The 23,859-nt window shown below is 43.6% G+C and overlaps 1 protein-coding gene across 1 annotated transcript in view; it reads left to right on the top strand.

The window, feature by feature from the left end:
• LOC110530955 (protein NLRC3-like) overlaps nt 1-22,351 on the top strand; it is a 79,379-nt gene extending 57,028 nt beyond the window's left edge. Inside the window, exons 3-7 of the mRNA XM_036934172.1 lie at nt 16,232-16,405; nt 18,558-18,731; nt 18,990-19,163; nt 21,498-21,544; nt 21,663-22,351. Of these exons, the coding sequence (XP_036790067.1) occupies nt 16,232-16,405; nt 18,558-18,731; nt 18,990-19,163; nt 21,498-21,544; nt 21,663-22,225 (1,132 nt within the window). The 3' untranslated portion in view covers nt 22,226-22,351. The remainder of the gene's footprint in view (nt 1-16,231; nt 16,406-18,557; nt 18,732-18,989; nt 19,164-21,497; nt 21,545-21,662) is intronic.
• Nucleotides 22,352-23,859: the final 1,508 nt, after the last annotated feature.

Genomic DNA, 23,859 nt, shown 5'->3' with positions numbered 1-23,859 from the left:
CACGATGCGCAGGCAAGTCCAGGCAAAAGTTCAGACGAGAAGTCATATTACAGTTTGTAGAAACATGTCAAACGAAGTATAGAATCCATGTTTAGGATGTTTTTATCATAAATCTTCAATAATGGTCCAACCGGAGAATTCCTTTGTCTGTAGAAATGCAATGGAACAGAGCTAACTCTCACGGGAGCGCGCGAGACTGAGCTCGTGGCACTCTGCCAGACCCCTTACTCAATCAGCTCCCACCCCCCCCCACCCCTTCACAGTAGAAGCATCAAACAAGGTTCTAAAGACTGTTGACATCTAGTGGAAGCCTTAGGAAGTGCAATATGACCAAAATTCCACTAATATACATTATATATATATATATACACACACACACACACGATAGGCAAAGAGTTGAAAAACTACAAACCTCAGATTTCCCACGTCCTGGTTGGATTTTTTCTCTGGTTTTTGCCTGCCATATGAGTTCTGTTATACTCACAGACATGATTCAAACCGTTTTAGAAACTTCAGTGTTTTCTATCCAAATCTACAAATCATATGCATATATTAGCAACTGTGCCTGAGTAGCGGGCAGTTTACTCTGGGCACCTTATTAATCCAAGCTACTCAAAACTGCTCCCAGCCATAATAAATGTAACAACGCATTTACTGTCTGAGGTCAAAGAGTAAAATCACACTTTTTGTATTCAAACATACACAGTCCAATATGTTATTCATTTGATTTGACTTTGATCCCCATTAGCTGACTCCATAACAACAGCTAGTCTACCTGGTTGGATCCCCTGACTCCATAACAACAGCTAGTCCACCTGGTTGGATCCCCTGACTCCATAACAACAGCTAGTCCACCTGGTTGGATCCCCTGACTCCATAACAACAGCTAGTCCACCTGGTTGGATCCCCTGACTCCATAACAACAGCTAGTCTACCATGTTGGATCCCCTGACTCCATAACAACAGCTAGTCTACCTGGTTGGATCCCCTGACTCCATAACAACAGCTAGTCTACCTGGTTGGATCCCCTGACTCCATAACAGCCCCGTTTTGGGGGGGGAAATCCATTACAGCAAAGTACTTCATTAATTGTTAACCAGAAATTATTTGTTATTGATATAAACATGCCTGCATTGGGTCTTTAAAGCTAGAATCCTTAGTTGCTACATCCATTTTTGGACTCATAAATGAATGATAGATTCTTCAAGAATGAATGAGTATAACTTATAAATTTCTCATGAGCTCGGTTCCACTGTTGTCCTCCATCAGAACCCAAAATATAAGCTTGTTTAACTCCAATGCTAGTAAAAACACCATTTAATGTTGATATCATGTATGGTCAGTCCTAGCATCCTAGCTCCATCTATGAATTTAAAAACCCTTAGCCTACAATGGTCGCGCTCCCGCGGAAATCAAATTATCATAAAACAATCCCCATCGAAAAACGATTTTTTGCATGGGCTGCGTCTCAATCAACACCATCCGCCGATATCGCCCTTCAGCATCTGCGGTGGAAGGTGGCAGAGCTAGAGCAACAGCTAGTCTACCTGGTTGGATCCCCTGACTCCATAATAACAGCTAGTCTAGAGCGGTGTTTCTCAGACCATGAGACATCCCAAAAATAGTTTCTCACACATAATGCTACGTAGCATCAGAACGGGTTGGCCTACAAACTAAACTCAGCAAAAAAAGAAATGTCCTCTCACTGTCAACTGCGTTTATTTTCAGCAAACTTAACATGTGTAAATATTTGCATGAACATAAGATTCAACAACTGAGACATAAACTGAACAAGTTCCACGGACATGTGACTAACAGAAATGGAATAATGTGTCCCTGAACAAAGGGGGGGGGGGGGGGGGTCAAAATCAAAAGTAACAGTCAGTATCTGGTGTGGTCACAAGCTGCATTAAGTACTGCAGTGCATCTCCTACTCATGGACTGCACCAGATTTGCCAGTTATTGCTGTGTGATGTTAACCCACTCTTCCACCAAGGCACCTGCAAGTTCCCGGACATTTCTGGGGGGGAATGGCCCTAGCTCTCACCCTCCGAACCAACAGGTCCCAGACGTGCTCAATGGGATTGAGATCCGGGCTCTTCTCTGGCCTTGGCAGAACACTGGCATTCCTGTCTTGCAGGAAATCACGCACAGAACGAGCAGTATGGCTGGTGGCATTGTCATGCTGGAGGATCTTGTCAGGATGACCCTGGAGGGTCAAGTCAGGATGAGCCTGCAGGAAGGGTACCACATGAGGGAGGAGGATGTCTTCCCTGTAAAGCACAGTGTTGAGACTGCCTGCAATGACAACAAGCTCAGTCCGATGATGCTGTGACACACTGCCCCAAACCACCGGACCCTCCACCTCCAAATCGATCCCGCTCCAGAGTACAGGCCTCGGTGTAACGCTCATTCCTTCAACGATAGACGCAAATCCGACCATCACCCCTGGTGAGACAAAACCACGACTCGTCAGTGAAGAGAACTTTTTGCCAGTCCTGTCTCGTCCAGCGACGTTGGGTTTGTGCCCATAGGCGACGTTGTTGCCAGTGATGTCTGATGAGAACCTGCCTTACAACAGCCCTACAAGCTCTCAGTGCAGCCTCTCTCAGCCTATTTTGCGGACAATCTGAGCACTGCTGGAGGGATTGTGCGTTCCTGGTGTAACTCGGGCAGTTGTTGATGCCATCCTGTACCTGTCCCTCAGGTGATGTTTGAATGTACCGATCCTGTGCAGGTGTTGTTATACGTGGACTGCCACACTCATGCCTCCTTTCAGCATGCCTAAGGCACGTTCACGCAGATGAGCAGGGACCCTGGGTATCTTTATTTTGGAGTTTTTCCAGGGTCAATAGAAAGGCCTCTTTAGTGTCCTAAGTTTTCATAACTGGGACCATAATTGCCTACCGTCTGTAAGCTGTTAGTGTCTTAACGACCGTTCCACAGGTGCATGTTCATTCATTGTTTATGGTTCATTGAACAAGCATGGGGGAACAGTGTTTAAACCCTTTACAATGAAGATCTGTGAAGTTATTTGGATGTTTATGAATTATCTTTGAAAGACAGGGTCCTGAAAAAGGGACGTTTCTTTTTTTTTGCCGAGTTTATTATGACCGCATTGAAAGATGAGAGTCTCTGGGAGAACATGATGGTGTTCTCTGTTTTCCTCTCGGACGCCCTCAAGCCTCAGAACCAGTTTTAAAAATGAATGGAAGTATAAATGGAGATATTTTAGTGCCTAAACTAAGGCGATAAATACATGTAAAAAGATACATGTTTCCTGATCGTTCTTATCTCTCTCAGATAGAGGACAGACACTCCAGAACGGACTTCCTTTAGATGTTTCCTTTTGACGTTAACACTCCAGAACGGACTTCCTTTAGATGTTTCCTTTTGATGTTAACACTCCAGAACGGACTTCCTTTAGATGTTTCCTTTTGACGTTAACACTCCAGAACGGACTTCCTTTAGATGTTTCCTTTTGACGTTGTGATACGAAACCAACGTTTTACAAGGCAAAACGTTTGCGGTGGTTCAAGGTAGATGATGGAAACTGGCCGCTTGAGTTATATTTCAGGAGTTAATTTCTCCTGTGTTTTCCATCTTACTGGCTAGCTGCTACTTTGTGTCCGGCAGAGATGTTTACAATAAGCAGAGAAGAAGAGATGAATTGACAGGGGTAATTTGGTAAAATCCCTTCCACCAATCGAGGATTTTTTGTATGGAGGTCAATGAAAGAGTGGTGAATTTGGTCAGCAAAAACCCCTATGGCTGATTTGCTGCATGTGGTTTATTTGATCAAATAGAAGTTTTGTAGTGATCAGGTTGTTACACGTGTACTGATATGAATTGGACACATGACAGCCCGGCAACTTTGATAAAAAAACACTTCATATCGGAATATATCTTTTTTTAAATAGGATTTTAAATCTAACCTTAACCAGTCTGCTAACCTTGTGGCTAAGCATGACCTTAAATGAAGACAAAAAAAATGTGTTTTTAGTAATTTTAGGAAAAGCAAATTTGGACTTTGTGGCTGTGGTAACTAGCCGAAACCGTTGTGCCCGTTTTTCACACGCGTGTATCTGCCCTGTCATTGGCTAGAATGCTCCCACCTGATCTGCCCTCCCATTGGCTAGAATGCTTCCACCTGATCTTGCCTCCTCTCAACTGCCTTCCATTTTTTGAAGACATTTTAATTGTTAGAGCGGCCACTAAAGTACCTGGTCAATAACATGGATAATCTGATACAGCAGCCACTATAGTACCTGGTCAATATAATGGGTAATCTGATAGAGCAGCCACTATAGTACCTGGTCAATATCATGGGTAATCTGATAGAGCAGCCACTATAGTACCTGGTCAATATAATGGGTAATCTGATAGAGCAGCCACTATAGTACCTGGTCAATATAATGGATAATCTGATAGAGCCTATACTATAGTACCTGGTCAATATAATGGATACTCTGATACAGCAGCCACTATAGTACCTGGTCAATATAATGGATACTCTGATAGAGCAGCCACTATAGTACCTGGTCAATATAATGGATACTCTGATAGAGCAGCCACTATAGTACCTGGTCAATATAATGGATACTCTGATAGAGCAGCCACTATAGTACCTGGTCAATATAATGGATACTCTGATACAGCAGCCACTATAGTACCTGGTCAATAACATGGGTAATCTGATAGAGCAGCCACTATAGTACCTGGTCAATATAATGGATAATCTGATAGAGCAGCCACTATAGTACCTGGTCAATATAATGGATAATCTGATACAGCAGCCACTATAGTACCTGGTCAATATAATGGATACTCTGATACAGCAGCCACTATAGTACCTGGTCAATATAATGGATAATCTGATACAGCAGCCACTATAGTACCTGGTCAATATAATGGATACTCTGATATAGCAGCCACTATAGTACCTGGTCAATATAATGGATACTCTGACACAGCAGCCACTATAGTACCTGGTCAATATAATGGATACTCTGATAGAGCAGCCACTATAGTACCTGGTCACTATAATGGATACTCTGATAGAGCAGCCACTACAGTACCTGGTCAATATAATGGATACTCTGATAGAGCAGCCACTATAGTACCTGGTCAATATAATGGATACTCTGATAGAGCAGCCACTATAGTACCTGGTCAATATAATGGATACTCTGATAGAGCAGCCACTATAGTACCTGGTCAATATAATGGATAATCTGATAGAGCAGCCTATACTATAGTACCTGGTCAATATAATGGATAATCTGATATAGCAGCCACTATAGTACCTGGTCATTATAATGGATAATCTGATAGAGCAGCCACTATAGTACCTGGTCAATATCATGGATAATCTGATATAGCAGCCACTATAGTACCTGGTCATTATAATGGATAATCTGATAGAGCAGCCACTATAGTACCTGGTCAATATAATGGATACTCTGATAGAGCAGCCACTATAGTACCTGGTCAATATAATGGATAATCTGATAGAGCAGCCTATACTATAGTACCTGGTCAATATAATGGATACTCTGATAGAGCCTATACTATAGTACCTGGTCAATATAATGGGTAATCTGATAGAGCCTATACTATAGTACCTGGTCAATATAATGGGTAATCTGATAGAGCCTATGCTATAGTACCTGGTCAATATAATGGATAATCTGATAGAGCCTATGCTATAGTACCTGGTCAATATAATGGATAATCTGATACAGCAGCCACTATAGTACCTGGTCAATATAATGGGTAATCTGATAGAGCCTATACTATAGTACCTGGTCAATATAATGGATAATCTGATACAGCCTATCTATAGTACCTGGTCAATATAATGGGTAATCTGATAGAGCCTATGCTATAGTACCTGGTCAATATAATGGATAATCTGATACAGCAGCCACTATAGTACCTGGTCAATATAATGGATAATCTGATAGAGCGGACACTATAGTACCTGGTCAATATCATGGATAATCTGATACAGCAGCCACTATAGTACCTGGTCAATATAATGGATAATCTGATAGAGCGGCCACTATAGTACCTGGTCAATATAATGGATAATCTGATACAGCAGCCACTATAGTACCTGGTCAATATAATGGATAATCTGATACAGCAGCCACTATAGTACCTGGTCAATATAATGGATAATCTGATACAGCAGCCACTATAGTACCTGGTCAATATAATGGATAATCTGATACAGCAGCCACTATAGTACCTGGTCAATATAATGGATAATCTGATACAGCAGCCACTATAGTACCTGGTCAATATAATGGATAATCTGATAGAGCCTATACTATAGTACCTGGTCAATATAATATAATATAATATAGGAGGAGAACTAACACGGCAGGATAGGAGGAGAACTAACACAGCAGGATAGGAGAACTAACACGGCAGGATAGGAGGAGAACTAACACAGCAGGTTAAGAGGAGAACTAACACGGCAAGTTAGGAGGAGAACTAACGCGGCAGGTTAAGAGGAGAACTAACACTAACACAGGAGACTGAGGTTAAACTTAGGAAAGGGTTAGGTTTAGCTAAAGTGCTCAATTTGTTAACATATGTTGTCCCCAACTCAACCACTAGATGGAGCTGTAGGCCTACAGCTCCACTCCATCAAGCCACAACCGTAGGAACATAAACAAACCATATATGGAGACAAATCATCAGTATCACAACACCGGAATGCAACATCCATCCACTTTATATCAGTACATCTGTAACAGCCTAAACATTACAAACCTTCTATTAGATCTAATAAGCCTCACGGAACTCCACACTCTCATAGAACTTGTTCTCACCTGGCCTACCTGGTTAAATAAAGGTGTTCTCACCTGGCCTACCTGGTTAAATAAAGGTGTTCTCACCTGGCCTACCTGGTTAAATAAAGGTGTTCTCACCTGGCCTACCTGGTTAAATAAAGGTGTTCTCACCTGGCCTACCTGGTTAAATAAAGGTGTTCTCACCTGGCCTACCTGGTTAAATAAAGGTGTTCTCACCTGGCCTACCTGGTTAAATAAAGGTGTTCTCACCTGGCCTACCTGGTTAAATAAAGGTGTTCTCACCTGGCCTACCTGGTTAAATAAAGGTGTTCTCACCTGGCCTACCTGGTTAAATAAAGGTGTTCTCACCTGGCCTACCTGGTTAAATAAAGGTGTTCTCACCTGGCCTACCTGGTTAAATAAAGGTGTTCTCACCTGGCCTACCTGGTTAAATAAAGGTGTTCTCACCTGGCCTACCTGGTTAAATAAAGGTGTTCTCACCTGGCCTACCTGGTTAAATAAAGGTGTTCTCACCTGGCCTACCTGGTTAAATAAAGGTGTTCTCACCTGGCCTACCTGGTTAAATAAAGGTGTTCTCACCTGGCCTACCTGGTTAAATAAAGGTGTTCTCAACTAGTCTACCTGGTTAAATAAAGGTGTTCTCACCTGGCCTACCTGGTTAAATAAAGGTGTTCTCACCTGGCCTACCTGGTTAAATAAAGGTGTTCTCACCTGGCCTACCTGGTTAAATAAAGGTGTTCTCACCTGGCCTACCTGGTTAAATAAAGGTGTTCTCACCTGGCCTACCTGGTTAAATAAAAGGGGAAATTTATACAAAGAAAAGACCTCCATACAAAAAAAGGGGCTCATCTCACAAGGACAGATTTAGGGCGGAGTAGATCCTCTCACTTCGCCTGTTCCTCTCTGTCTCTTTCCCAACTGACTTCTCCAGACATGTATCAGAGAAGAAGATGCGATGCGAGAGATGTTACTCAGCGCAAACTCTGTCCACGAAAATAATTTAAAAAAAAAAAGGGCTTATCTCACAAGGACAGATTTAGGGCGGAGTAGATCCTCTATCCTGTTGTCATAGAGATGGAGGAGTCATGGATATAATCTGTTTCAGCATGGACATTGCTCTTGAGGCCTCCCACCATTTTAAAGTAGTCAACTGGGTAGGGATTCCTATGAGTTGGGAGCAATCAGCCAATGAAGAAGAAAATTTACTTATTTAAAAATGGAGATATCCTCAATGGCACTGCCCATGCTGTCACAGAGGCTATAATGGCTAGATGGTCCCACCGGATCTCATCTCCTCCCGCCTGCCTTCCATCTTTGAGGCCATGCATTTCCATTGTTGGAGTGGTCACTTGAGTATCTTCTCAATATAATAGACAATCTTTGCTTGCATGCAGGAACATTGGTACATGATGGGAGGGAACCTGTCTGTCTAGGGAGACTAGTGATGAACAAGTTGGGCCTATTTGAAACGTCACCAACTCCTGGCAACATTTACCAGACAATATATAGAAGGAAAAACTAACTGAACATAATTTATGATGGTTTATATTTTATTTTTGTTTTGGAATCAATGATTATAGCTTGAATTTTTCAAATTAGTTTCTTAATTATTTTAGTTTCAGATTTGGTAACATAATTACGACTTTTAATCCTTTAATAATGAATAAATACAAATGTATATCAGTAACCCACAACCACACCCCTTTCTCCTGCACATGTTGCCTAAGGGCAACATGAAAATGAAATAGCAATTTTCTAACTCTAACTTCCTGCAATTCAAAGAAAACATTTTCAGTTTTACAGATAATTCTACTCGCGTTGCCATGGGGACATGTTGCCATGGGGTGGAGGCAAATTTGACCAGCTTTTAATATGTTAACTGATGATCAACGGGCCCCACCCCGGTTGGTAATTCAACCACGCTTACTACAACTTTAGCCGCTAGACTAATTTACCAATCTAAAAACATGCAGCTAAAATGGGCTAATAGACTGACTGCTGATGCACAACCACATTTACACACTGCACTGTGTGTTTTCTATTATTATACCGGTCAACAGGAAAACAATGTTTTTTATTCTTGGTTGCGGGCCGCCAGCTGCCCATCCCTGGTTGAGTGAATAGACCCATGCACTGCTTGAGTTCATTTGAGTTGCGATCCGTTTATCTCGTCCGGCGCACCGGGGTTTTCATTCTGAGAAAAGGCGTGCTGATGATTCAACCCGGGGTTCACAACGCGCATAGATGAGCCGGTGACGTTATATCGAGCGCATCTGCAGTTCGCCAAACGGACCACCGCCTTCCTGATCTGTCGTCAGAAAGCTTTAAACTTAATATGTGATTTAGCACAACATGTAAATAGTTTATATGCACATTGTTGAACTTCACAATTACTTGACGAGACAGACTATTTGATTTAATGACAGCTATACATAATTCCGATGCACGTCTTCTTTCAGGAAGTGAAAGTAAGCCAGTTTCCAGTTCTTTTGTGCGTATAATAATCACCTTAATAATGTACTGTCAATCGCCGATAACAATAATACCATACCTCATAGCCCTGTAGCCTATATCACATCACATCGGATCTTATTGAATAAGCTTATCACTATTAATCAACACCAATGTAAATAAGCCTAAAATAATCATTCTTGAAAGTTTAAATCAATATCGTAATAACATGGCGGATGTCTTACCCCCTAAATCATCACTCTCTCGAGTTCTACATAAAATTGTAAAAGAACGCTACAAACCTTTTAAACATTCCTCTTGGTCGACAACGTTCTTCCTCCTCTTCTTCTTCTGTGGGGTTTATGGAGGTCTGCACCCCAAAAGGTGTATTGCCGCCACCAACTGGACGGTTTGAAACAAAAAATAAAAAATAAAATCAATGCGTAACAGTGAAACTAACTTCATCCACCCTAATAAAAATAGTATATTGCCAAAACAAACACAACTCCCACTTCATTCTTGTAGTTCTCCATATAACCCTTCCCGGGCTCTAGGACCTGAGAGGGTGGTACGGCTCTAGGACCTGAGAGGGTGGTACGGCTCTATAATCTGAGAGGGTGGTACGGATCTAGGATCTGAGAGGGTGGTACGGCTCTAGGGTGGTACGGCTCTAGGACCTGAGAGGGTGGTACGAATCGAGGGTGGTACGGCTCTAGGACCTGAGAGGGTGGTGCGGCTCTAGGATCTGAGAGGGTGGTACAGCTCGAGGACCTGAGAAGGTGGTAGGGCTCTAGGACCTGAGAGGGTGGTACGGTTCTAGGACCTGAGAGGGTGGTACGGCTTGTGCCAATATTCCATGTAACTCTTATGCTGTGAAATCTTATTGCCCACAATCACTATAATTTCTATCTATCTGGACATTCTCTCCACCTTGGCAGTGCCATTAATTACCACAGCTATAAAGGCCACAAAGTCCACCTTCTCTCCACCTTGGCAGTGCATTAATTACCACAGCTATAAAGGCCACAAAGTCCACCTTCTCTCCAACTTGGCAGTGCGTTAATTACCACAGCTATAAAGGACACAAAGTCCACCTTCTCTCCACCTTGGCAGTACCCTTAATTATCACAGCTATAAAGGCCACAAAGTCGTGCCATTAATTACCACAGCTATAAAGGCCACAAAGTCGTGGCATTAATTACCACAGCTACAAAGGCCACAAAGTCGTGCAAATAATTACCACAGCTATAAAGGCCACAAAGTCCACCTTCTCTCCACCTTGGCAGTGCATTAATTACCACAGCTATTGGACATTTCCACCTGACCTAATTAAAGCGTCCCTGAGCATGAATTAAAGGACAATTCAACCAACTCCTTGGGCCTTTTCTATCATTTTTATTTTCCATGACAGAAGCAAAAATCAGGTTTTTAGACATTTTAACATATTATGTTAACTACCCGGAAATATTCCATTTACATAAGTATTCAGACTTTGTTGAAGCACCTTTGGCAGCGATTACAGCCTTGGGTGTGATGCTACAAGCTTGGCACACCTGTATTTGGGGAGTTTCCTCCATTCTTCTCTGCAGATCCTCTCAAGGTCTCTCCCTTACCACCTGTTTCCTCCCGCTCTCACACTCCACCTCTCCCCACCTCTCCGTCTCCTCCCTCTCTCTCCTCCCTCCACCTCTCCCTCTCTCTACGTCTCCTCCCTTCCCACTCTCCACCTCTCACCTCCTTCTCTCCATCTCTCCCTCTCCATCCTCCCCTCCCTCTCTCCACCTCTCCCTCTCTCCACCTCCATCCTCCCTACACCTCATGTCCCAACACAGGTAGTCCATGTTTAAGGACCTAGAGGAAGAAATGGACTTTACGGGTAGAAGACAAAAACATCTGAGGTTTGTTACGTTCTTTTATAATTTAATGTAGAAAAGTGTTGTGGAGAAGCTAGGCTTTCATAAAGAGACAGATGATTTAAGGGAAAGACGTCTGAAGAATTGTAAAGTTAATACAATACATAGATTTCAGCTTTCAAGAATGGCAAGTTTAGTCTTATTTACATTGGTGTTGATTCATATTAATTAGCCTAATCAATATGATCCAATGTGGTGTTGTAGGCTACAGGGCTATGAGGTAGGGTATTATTGGTAAAGGCGACGGACAGCGCATTATCGTGATTATTATCCGCATGATGAAACTACGTTAGAAGACGTGCATCGGAATTATGTGAAGCTGTCACTAAAGAAAACACTCTCTTTCGTCAAGTCAGTCAAGAGAAAGTGACGAGCAACGATGGGCATAGAAACTATTTGAATGTAGGGCTAAATCAAAGTTGAAAATGCTTTCTGGCGACACCGATCAGGAAAGTGGTTGTCCGTTTTGCGCACTGCTGTGCGCTCGATAAATTGGCCGGTGCACCGTTGCGTAATGTTACCCACTGGTTCAATCGTTGTCGGCACACCTTTCTTCTTCTGAATACAAGACCCAGTACAACGGGCGAGATAAACTGATCGCACCTCATGTGAACTCAAGCAGTGCATGTGTGTATTCACTAAGGGCACTATTCCAATTGTATGAAATGACGCCCTGATTATTCACGCCTTTCCTACGCACTTGTCATCAGTTTATACAGTTTACCTTATTAAGTTGCATAACGGGCTTTGCAGGCGTGGTTCCTTCACGTGCGCTAAATACATGTAATTTAATCACTGAAAACACCCACTTGCAGTTATCATTCAACAGCATTTTCACACGAAATATATTGATAAATAATAAATACAGCGGTTTGATTCATCCTGAAAGTTGTCATATTCAAGTTGAATACATGAAACATTGGAAGGTGTACAATAGAGGTTGAATAGGGAGGGTCCTGTACATCTACCCCTAATTCTCACTAATAAAGGAACCGTATGACAACGGTCCAGTCGTCGCGAACCGAGCACCAGGCGACAGGTTTAACCTGCTCCGTGGGGTCTGAGTTCCATAATGATTCAAAACAGGCGATATGTTCCACATTGTTGCACAACTTTAGCCTGATGCTAACGACCCTCAGTAACAACTTACACTGACGTGACAGAGGACAGAAAGGTGAACAGAATGGAATGATGCAACAATGGAAGATACAATTAGAAGGAAACGAACACTCAAGTGACAGTTATAAATGTACGTGGGTATTACTGACCCTGGTTCTCGATAGTGGCTGATAATTAATGACATGATACAAATTAAAAAATATAAAAACGGAGAACGCCCGGACATAGCCTATAATTAAAACATTCCGTAGCTCTTACATCAACTTGGCCGGTTCAGTCCTACAGAAGCCTAAAGCGGGGGTGTCCACATTACATCCACGCCAATTATGAGGTCACACCAGTATCGGTGCGTGGGTAAAATCACTGTTATTAATATATAATTACTATGTCCCGGGACAATAAGAATTCAACCACACCTTTGTTTTATCACAGAACCAGAGCGCAACATCTGTCCGGTTAAGTCCACAAAGCATATTGTATTTAACAGACAGTTACATGACCTACAGCAGGGTCAAGCAAGTTCATGTTTCCGACATTTCTGGACCACTAAACTATTAATTTAGTTACTGCACGTTGAAAAGAACGGTTCATGGAACTAATGTCTGTGTGCACGTTCATACAAGTAGAAAAAAACATGTTGACTCACCCTAATCGTAGAGAAACACCAATGACATCCTCCTCTCTGTCATGTTGACGAAACGGTTTATCACTCTGTCATACAGTACACACTTTTCCTGTTTATTGTCATAGGCTACATGGCTAAAATGCTTGCTCGCCGGCCTAACTTCCATTCATGGGTAACTTTAGCTAGTTAACATGAGCCTTCTACATCTTGCTTCATATTTAACGTCTATCCTCTCAGGCCAGAACACTGTATGAATAAATGGTTGGATCAGAATCACCATTATAATCATTGGCCAGTATGAAGAATTAAGTTAAACCACAAGTTAGAATCCCTCTCTCCATCCATGGCTAATTTAGGAAAGGGACAATTTTAACTAGCCCCCCCCCCCCCCTCTTGGTCGGGGTCCCAGGCCCGGTCTTAAGGCCCATAACCTTCCCAGTCCACTAGGTAGTGGATGAGACCTCTCAGGCGTTTGGAATCAAGGATGGCCTGTATGGCGTAACGGTGGGGGGCACTGGGGGTTGAGACTGGAGGATGGAGGCCTGTAGGTGACCGGTTTAACAGAGACACATGGGGGCGCACTGCGGGTTGAGACTGGAGGATGGAGGACTGTAGGTGACCGGTTTTAACAGAGACACATGGGGGCGCACTGCGGTTTGAGACTGGAGGATGGAGGACTGTAGGTGACCAGTTTAACAGAGACACATGGGGGCGCACTGCGGGTTGAGACTGGAGGATGGAGGACACCTTACACTTGGTATAGAACAAATACCTGCCAGCTATTTTAACTGTTTGTAATGTATCCTTGGAAATATTGACTGTTCTGTTATCTCTTATTGTAGCTGAGTGAGCTGTGACTTACACCTAAAATGAGTCTCTCTGAGGAGAGAGAGGAGGAGACCACTACCTCTAAAAGGAGTCGATATGGGGAGAGAGAGGAGGAGACCACTGCCTCTAAAATGAGTCTAATTGGGGAGAGAGAGGAGGGGAACACTGCCTCCAGAATTACCCAAGACACCAGTTCGAAGAGGTAAGAGATTAAATGTAAAATATACAGTTCTCTTAAAGATATGTGTTGTTGAAAGGAAGTAGATGAGGTATTGATTTGATTTTGATGAGGTGATCTGCCTCCCTGTTTTGTTCAGTGTCCAGAAGCCCAGAGCAGAGTCACCTACAACCAGCCTGCTATCAATGAGGAGTGATCAGCCACCTGCTTTCAGCCAGGAACCATTACCAGATGAAAATAATGAAGTGGGGAGTTTGGACAGTGAGGATGCATTAAAGACCACACACAACCTTCTGGACAGAAGAAGTAAGACTGTGTTTCATACAATATCACAAAGAATGGTACAAAGGCCCTTATAAAACACACACATTAACTTATGAGTCCCAACTCTCATTGTTTTCCCACAGGTCAAACTCTGCTGACAGTCCAACAAGAGATTAAGGCTAAACTGAAACACAAGTATCAACACATATCTGAAGGAATTGGACACCATGGAAACCAAAGTCTGTTCAAAGACATCTACACAGAGCTCTACATCACAGAGGGTGGAAGTGGAGGGCTCAATAATGAACATGAGGTTAGACAGATAGAGATGGCATCCAAGAAACAAACCACACAAGAGACACCAATCAAATGCAACGACATCTTCAAGCCTTTACCTGGACAAGACAAACCAATCAGAACTGTGCTGACAAAAGGAATCGCTGGTGTTGGAAAAACAGTCTCTGTGCAGAAGGTCATCCTTGACTGGGCAGAGGGAAAAGCAAATCAAGACATTCATTTCATGTTTCCTCTTCCTTTCCGTGATCTGAACCTGAAAAAGGACCAATACAGTCTGATGCAACATATTTCCCACTACTTGTCAGAGCTGAAAGAGATTGACAGCATTGAAGATGGTGAAACCAAAACTGTTTTCATTTTTGATGGTCTGGATGAGTGTCGACTTCCTCTAGACTTCAAAAACAATGAGAAATGCTGTGATGTCACGAAGCCAACCTCAGTGGATGTGCTGCTGACAAATCTTATCAAGGGGAATCTGCTTCCCTCTGCTCTCCTCTGGATAACCTCACGGCCTGCAGCTGCCAATCAGATCCCTCCTGAGTGTGTTGACCAAGTGACAGAGGTACGAGGGTTCAATGATCCACAGAAGGAGGAATACTTAAGGAAGAAAATCAAAGATCCGAATCTGGCCAGTGAAATCATCAAACACATGAAGACGTCAAGGAGCCTCCACATCATGTGCCACATACCAGTCTTCTGTTGGATATCAGCCACTGTCCTTGAGATGATGCTGAAAGAGGCAGAGAAGGATGAAGTCCCCAAAACTCTGACCCAGATGTACTCACATTTCATTCTCATCCAAATCATTGCGAAGAACAAGAAGTACAACAAAGCCACAGAGACAAACCCCAAGGAACTGTCTCAGTCAGACAAAGAGATGATCCTGAAACTGGCAAAGCTGGCTTTCCAACAGCTGCAGAAGGGCAACCTGATCTTCTATGAGGAGGACCTGAGAGAGTGTGGCCTTGATGTCACAGAGGCGTCAGAGTACTCAGCATTGTGTACAGAGATCTTTAAAGAAGAATCTGGGCTGTACCAAGACAAGGTCTACAGCTTTCTGCATCTGAGCATTCAGGAGTTTCTAGCAGCAGTGCATGCTTTAGAATCTTGTTTGGACAAGAAGGAAAATGTTTTCTCCCCAACTAGTGATGATGAAGAGAAGGAGTCAATCCAGTTGTCTGACTTACACACGAGAGCAGTGGACCAGGCCTTGAAGAGTGAGAATGGACACCTGGACCTGTTTCTCCGCTTCCTTCTGGGTCTCTCACTGGATTCCAATCAGAATCTGTTACGAGGCCTTCTGACACAGACAGGAAGTACAACACAGACCAATGAGGAAACAGTTGAGAGAACAGTCAGGTACCTTTCAGACAAGATCAAGGAGGAATCCTCACCAGAAAGAATCATCAACTTGTTCCACTGTCTGAATGAACTTGGTGCCAACTCTCTAGTTGAAGACATGCAGAACTCCCTGCATTCAGGAACTCTTTCAGAAACAAGACTAAAACCTGACCAATGTTCAGCCCTGGCCTACCTGTTACTGATGTCAGAGGAGGTGCTGGAGAAGTTTAAACTGAAGAGATACAACACATCAGAGAAAGGTTATCAGAGGTTAATGCCGGTAGTGAAAACCTGCAAGAGAGCACTGTGAGTTATGTTATTGAGTTGATGTGTATACAGTATCATTATAATGAAGGATTTGTATATCTAACAGATTATCTCATCTCTCCAGACTGGATGGCTGTAAACTCACATATAAATCCTGTGAGACTCTGGTCTCAATTCACCAGACACCAAACTGCCCTCTGAGAGAACTGGACCTCAGCTACAATGACCTGGAAGACAGAGGAGTGAAGCTGCTCTGTGTTGGACTAACCAATCCACTCTGCAACATACAGACACTAGTGTGAGTTAAATATCTTCAGTATCCCCTGTTTCTTTATTGTTTATTTATTCGTAGTTATTACATATACATAAAATGTGATAAATATATAAAATAAATGTTACGACTCTCTTGGTGTGGCTGGCAGGATGGAACCATATCAGTCTAACACATAGGAGTGTAAACATGCTAGTCTGGCACATTTATTCAAAATAATAGAATCACTAAGGTTATCAAACTGTAACTGAAAACAAAAGGCTCTAATGATCTGAACCTAGAGTTAGACTTAACTTGAATGAAAACTAGCTAGGCTACTACCCAGCTTCACTTGCAGTCCGGCTAGTTTTCCTGTGGAGACCACAATGTGCAGCCAGGAGCTCTCCCTTGCTGAACTAAAGCAACACCTTAAATGTCCCAGGAGCGTTGCTGCATAACGAGGCTAAGTGGACTCAGGAGTGGATATAGCCCTGCCTAGCTTGCTTGCGGCAGCCTAGCTTGCGGCAGCCTAGCTTGCGGCAGCCTAGCTTGCGGCAGCCTAGCTTGCTGCAACCTACAATGCTGGTTGTGGGGTGTTACTGACACTCAAAACAGTGACTATCCCCCGGCCACATTCCTGGAGGCACCACACAAAGGTTAAATATCTTGAGTGAGTTGGTATGTTTTTAACGTGAGTTATTCCTCAGCATTGTTGAAGGCTCATTTCTGATTGGCTAGAAGGGCATTCTAGAATGCACATTCAAATCAGATTACGGGACAGCTGGAAAAGATATGATGACGCGATAAGCGCCTATACATGCAGAGAGGACAAGCAACAAAGTTACAGAAAGCAAAACCGAAATTGGATACATTGTGAACACAGGACTAGCGAAGTCAATTGGATACATTGTGAACACAGGACTAGCGAAGTCAATTGGATACATTGTGAACACAGGACTAGCGAAGTCAATTGGATACATTGTGAACACAGGTCCAGCGAAGATAGACGTAGCTAGCTAGCTAGCAATTGATTCGTTTTTTGCAGATAATTTTTCTTTTTTCAGAGCATTTGATGATTTGAACATGAATTTCTCATGTCCCTACTGTTGCAGACATGACACTTTTGAGGGAGCATGCAATTGGCATGGTGACCACAAGAACGTCCACCAGAGCTGTTTCCAGAGAACTCAATGTTTATTTCTCTACCATAAGCCGCATCCAACTTAATTTTAGGTTTGCTGATGTCAACTTTGCGAACCGAGTGCCCCATGGCGGCGGGAGGGTTATGGTATGGACAGGAATAAGCTACGGACAATGAACACAATTGAATTTTATCAATGGCAATTTGAAAAAAGCACAGAGATACAGTGACGAGATCCTGAGGCCCATTGTCGTGCCATTCATCTGCCGCCATCACCTCATGTTTCAGCATGATAATGCACAGCCCCATATTGGATCTGTGCACAATTCCTGGAAGCTAAAACATTTCCCAGTTCTCTCATGTCCTGCATACTCACCAGACATGTCACCCATTGAGCATGTTTGGGATGCTCTGGATCGAAAGTGTACGACAGCGTGTTCCAGATCCAGCCGATATCCAGCAACTTCGCACAGCCATTGAAGAGGAGTGGGAGAACATTCCACAGGCCACAATAAACAGCCTGATCAACTCTATACGAAAAGAGATGAGGCAAATGGTGGTCACACCAGATACTGACTGGTTTTCTGAATTATATCTGTATTCCCAGTCATGTGAAATTCATAGATTAGGGCCTAATGAATTAATTTAAATTAGTTGATTTCCTAATGAACTGTACCTCAGTTCAATCTTTGAAGTGGTTGCATGTTGAGTTTATATTTTTTGGGTCAGTGTATTTTGCTCTCATTCTGCCTGCAGAGGTCCAGCCTGTGTTAGAAAAAGTGTATCACTATATCTCCTCTCTCCAGACTAGCCGGCTGTAAACTCATATATGAATCCTGTGAGACTCTGGCCTCAGCTCTGCAGACACCAAACTCCCCCGTAAGAGAACTGGACCTCAGCTACAATGACCTGGGAGACAGAGGAGTGGAGCTGCTCTGTGTTGGACTAACCAGTCCACTCTGCAACATACAGACACTGGTGTGAGTTAAATATCTTCAGTATGAGTTATTATGTGGATGTTTTAAACATGTGTTAATCATGTGCTCTTCTGCCCTCTAGTCTAGGTCAGTGTGGTCTGACAGAGGGTTGCTGTTCAGATCTGGCCTCAGTCCTGAGTTCACCCAACTCACAACTGAAACAACTGGAGCTGAGAGACAATGACCTGCAGGACTCAGGAGTTACACTGCTGTCTGCTGGACTGAAGGATCCAGACTATAAACTACACACACTGGGGTAAGTACAGCTGTTTCAGTCAGGTTGGTACTGGGCTGAGTTACACTGCTGTCTGCTTGACTGGAGGATCCAGACTGTAAACACACACTGGGGTAAGTACAGCTGTTTCAGTCAGGTCGGTACTGAGCTTAGTGAAATAAATACTCTGAAAATCTAATATTTCATCAAAATGTTTGTGTCATGGACAAATGTATTGGTGTCCTACAAGATGATTGACACCAGTACACCAACCGAGACATCTGTTGTGTCTCTCTGTAGGCTGTCTGGCTGTCTGGTCACAGAGGAGGGCTGTGCTGCTCTGTCTTCAGCTCTGAGGTCAAACCCCTCCCACCTGAAAGAGCTGGACCTGAGCTACAATCACCCAGGAGACTCTGCAGGGGAACTGCTTTCAGCTGCTCTGGTGGATCCCACATATAAACTGATGAAGCTGAAGTAAGTCAGAATAGATTTCCTAATAGTGTGAGCAGCGGTCGTGTCATACAGGTGCAATACCAATGATGTGAACCCTTTGGAATTACCTGGATTTCTGCATCAGTTGGTCATGAAAGTCACAACAATAGACAAACACAGTGTGCTTAAACTAATAACACACAAACTATTGTATTTTTATTGTCTATATTGAATACAGAATTTAACCATTCACAGTGTAGATTGGAAAATGTATGTGAACCCCTAGGCTAATGACTTCTACAAAAGCTAATTGGAGTCAGGAGTCAGCTAACCTGGAGTCCAATCAATGAGACGAGATTGGAGATGTTGGTTAGAGCTACGTTGCCATATAAAAAAAACTCACAAAATTTGAGTTTTCTATTCACAAGAAACATTGCCTGATGTGAACCATGCCACAAACAAAATAGATCTCAGAAGACCTAAGATTAAGAAAGGGTTAGAAAAGTATCTCTGAAAGCCTTGATTTTCATCAGTCCACGGCAAGACAAATTGTCTATAAATGGAGAAAGTTCAGCACTGTTACTACTCTCCCTAGGAGTGGCCGTCCTGCAAAGATGACTGCAAGATCACAGCACAGAATGCTCAATGAGGTTAATTAAGAAGAATCCTAGAGTGTCAGCTAAAGACTTACAGAAATCTCTGGAACATGTTAACATCTCTGTTGACGAGTCTACGATATGTAAAACACTAAACAAGAATGGTGTTCAAGGGAGGACGCCACGGAAGATGCCACTGCTGTCCAGAAAAAAACATTGCTGCACATCTGAAGAAAAATAGCTACTGGCAAAATATTCTGTGGATGAAACTAAAGTTTAGTTTTTTGGAAGGAAGGAACACACAACACTATGTGGAGAAAAAAAGGCACAGCACACCAACATCAAAACCTCATCCCAACTGTAAAGTATGGTGGAGGGAGTATCATTGTTCTGGGCTGCTTTGCTGCCTCGGGGACTGGACACCTTGCTATTATAAATTTGGGAATTCATTTTTTCCGTTGATCAAGACATTTTGCAGGAAGGCTATCTTCTCCGCCAATTTAAGCTCAACAGAAGATTGGTGATGCAACCGGGCAATGACCCAAAACACAGAAGTCCTGATCTCAACCCGATTGGGATGCTGTGGCATGACCTCAAGAGACCGGTTCACACCTGACATCCCAAGAATATTGCTGAACTGAAACAGTTTCGTAAAGATGAATGGTCCAGAATTTCTCCCGACCATTGTGCAGGTCTGATCCGCAACAACAGAAAACATTTGGTTTGAGGTTATTGAAGGAGCTTCAACCAGTTATTAAATCCAATCGATAGTCTCAGAGTTGATAGTCTCAGAGTTGAACTCTTTTCCAACCGTTCAGCCAAAACTACAGCCAAAACTACAGCTGAATGGTCTCCGTAGAGTTGTAGTTCTTAACCATTTTAACATGTAACAGTTGTAGTTCTTAACCATTTTAACATGTAAGAGTTGTATGTAAGAGTTCCATGTTTTCTAGTCTTATCCTCTGGTAGACTTGTAATGTTTAACCAGCGTACCCCGCCATGTTTTGGTCTTAGAAAATTTGACCATTATGCAACCTTAGCACATCGTGGTTTACATCGTGACAATGGTGTGTTCAATAAATACATGAAAACGTAGAATTGTTTGTGTGTTATTAGCATAAGCAGACTGTGTTTGTCTATTGTTGTTTACATTTGATGACCAATTTATGCAGAATTCCAGGTAATTCCAAAGGGTTCACATACTTTTTCTTGCCACTGTATGTAGTGGAGTAGGTTCAGTAACATGAGGACTTGATGGTAGAATTAAGGGGGAAGTTTACCCAGCAGGCTGAGCACTCCAACACAGCATACATCATCACCACATGAATACTCTTCTTCTGCATCTCTGATATCCTGTTGGAATTGTACTCCATTCTGTATGCAGTATGTAGGATAGAATACCTGTATGTCTCTGTTCTGTATGCAGTAGGTAGGATAGAATACCTGTATGTCTCTAGTAATGAATTGTACTCTGTTCTGTATGCAGTAGGTAGGATATAATACCTGTATGTCTCTAGTAATGAATGAATTGTACTCTGTTCTGTATGCAGTAGGTAGGATATAATACCTGTATGTCTCTAGTAATGAATTGTACTCTGTTCAGTATGCAGTAGGTAGGATAGAATACCTGTATGTTTCCATTCTGTATGCAGTAGCTAGGATAGAATACCTGTATGTCTCTAGTAATGAACTTGGATAGTGCACCAGAACACAACAATATGGTTTAAATGTTGACTGCTTTATTAGGTCTTCGTCAGTCAATAACCTGTTTCTCCTACAGTGTGGATCATGGTGGAGAGTGCAGGCTGAAATCAGGGCTGAGGAAATGTAAGTCTCTTCAATCCTAATTAACTGTATATTCAGAACTATGGTAACTAATCAATACTTGCACTGTAACATTTTATATGAAGATGTGGTTTGATCAAACTCTCCTTTTTGTCTACAGATGCTTGTCATCTCACCCTGGACCCAAATACAGTAAACCCACACCTGATACTCTCTGAGGGGAACAGGAAGGTGACATGGGTGTTGGAGAAGCAACATTATGAAGACCATCCAGACAGATTTGATTGTCTTTTCCAAGTTCTCTGCAGAGAAGGCTTATCTGGAGGTCGTTATTACTGGGAGGTGGAGATGGACGGTGACCAGATTTACATTGGTGTGGTGTACAAAGGAATGAAGAGGAGGGGAGATGAGGATGACAGTTGGATTGGACTCAATAGGAAGTCCTGGTGTTTATTCTGCTCTGATAGCGGTTATGACTTTTACCATCCCGGAGTCAGTGTCAGAAGATCCATCTCTGATCCAGTTCCTAACAGAGTTGGAGTGTATCTGGACTGGTCAGCTGGTACTTTGTCCTTCTATAGTGTGTCCTCCTCTGGTACACTGACACACCTTTACACAGAACACACCAGATTCACTGAACCCCTCTATCCTGGGTTTGGGTTTGAGGTTTCCTCCTCCTCAGTCACTCTGTGTCAGATAGACGATCGACACAATCAAAGGTGAGTCATCAATCTAGGTAACAATCATTCTAGGTAACATAATAACAAAATCCTCTTCAATCATCCTACCAGGAATCAAGGTAAGACCCAGATTCAGACACATTGATTTGACAATGGTTTAATATTCCAACAGGGGCAGGCAATAGACAGGTCGAGGCAGGCAGGGGTCAGTAAACCAGAGGTGGGGCAAAGGTACAGGTCGGCAGGCGGGCTCAGGGTCAAGGGTCAGGGGCAGCCAGAGTGGTCAGGCATGCTGGCTAAGAGTCAGGACAGGCAAGGGATAAAACCAGAAGGGCGAGAAAAGAGAGACTGGGGAAAAGCAGGAGCTGAGATCAAAACCGCGGGTTGACTTGACAAACAAGACGAACTGGCAACGTACAAACAGAGAACACAGGTATAAATACACAGGGGGTAATAGGGAAGATGGGCGACACCTGGAGGGGGGTGGAGCCAATCACAAGGACAGGTGAAACAGATCATGGAGTGACAGTACCTCCCCCCTCTAGGGGCGCCACCTGGGGGCATACCTGGTTGACCGTGGTGTCAGCGTTGAAAATCTGCGATGAAGCCTAGGTCCGGGATGTCCCTGGCAGGGACCCATCACCTCTCCTCTGGGCCATAACCCTCCCAGTCAACCTGGTACTGGAACCACCTAACCCAAGGTCGAATCTTCAGGAGATGCCTCACTGTGTAAGCCGGTAGAGGGGTGGGCCTGGAAACACCAGAGACGAAGGGCTGTGAGACATTGGTTTGAGTCTGGACACATGAAAGGTGGAACGTATACAAAGGGTACAGGGCAACAGAAGAAGAACAGCAGAGGGGCTTATAATCTTGGAGATTGGGAATGGGCCGATAAACTTGCGGGAGAGTTTGTGGGATTCCACCCGAAGCGGCAGATCCTGGGTGGATAGCCATACCTTCTGCCCAAGACGATACCGGGGGAGCCGGGGTCCGATGGTGACCCGCTTGTCGTCGATTCCTGGAGGTGGTCTTGAGGAGGGCCGACCGGGCTCTCCTCCAGGTACGGCGACAGCGGCGGACAAACATCTGGGCAGAAGGTGCGCTGATCTCTTCCTCCTGCTAGAGGAGACCAGGCAGCGCAGAGTAGTCTCAAGATCCTGTTTGGCTCGCTCCGACTGGCCATTGGACTGGAGGTGGAACCCAGAGGACAAGCTGGCCGACGACCCAATGAGGGTGCAGAACGCCTTCCAGAACTGGGATGAGAACTGAGGACCCCGGTCGGAAACCATGTCCACGGGAGGTCCATGGATCCGGAAGACGTGCTGGTCCATGAGCTGGGCCGTCTCCTTGGACCAGGGTAGTTTTGGGAGTGGAATGAAGTAAGCGGCCTTGAAAAACCAGTCAACCATGGTCATGATGGCAGTGTTTCCCTCAAACGGAGGGAGACCCGTTACAAAATCCAGGGATATGTGGGACCAGGGACGGTGAGGGACAGGCAGTGGTTGCAGAAGACCAGCCGGAGCTTGCCGAGGAGTCTTATTCTGAGCACAGACCGTGCAGGTGGAGACAAACGCGGCGACATCCGGAACCATCGTAGTCCAATTTCCTCTCCCTCCGTTGTTCCATAATCGCCCATTGATTTAGATGGTCAAAGTGATGAGGGAATTGAGCTCCGTA

The sequence above is a fragment of the Oncorhynchus mykiss genome, chromosome 10, assembly GCF_013265735.2.
Source record: "Oncorhynchus mykiss isolate Arlee chromosome 10, USDA_OmykA_1.1, whole genome shotgun sequence".
In the NCBI taxonomy this organism is placed as follows: Eukaryota; Metazoa; Chordata; class Actinopteri; order Salmoniformes; family Salmonidae; genus Oncorhynchus; species Oncorhynchus mykiss.
Note: the sequence above shows the minus strand (reverse complement) of the source record. Positions and strands in the feature narration are given on the sequence as shown.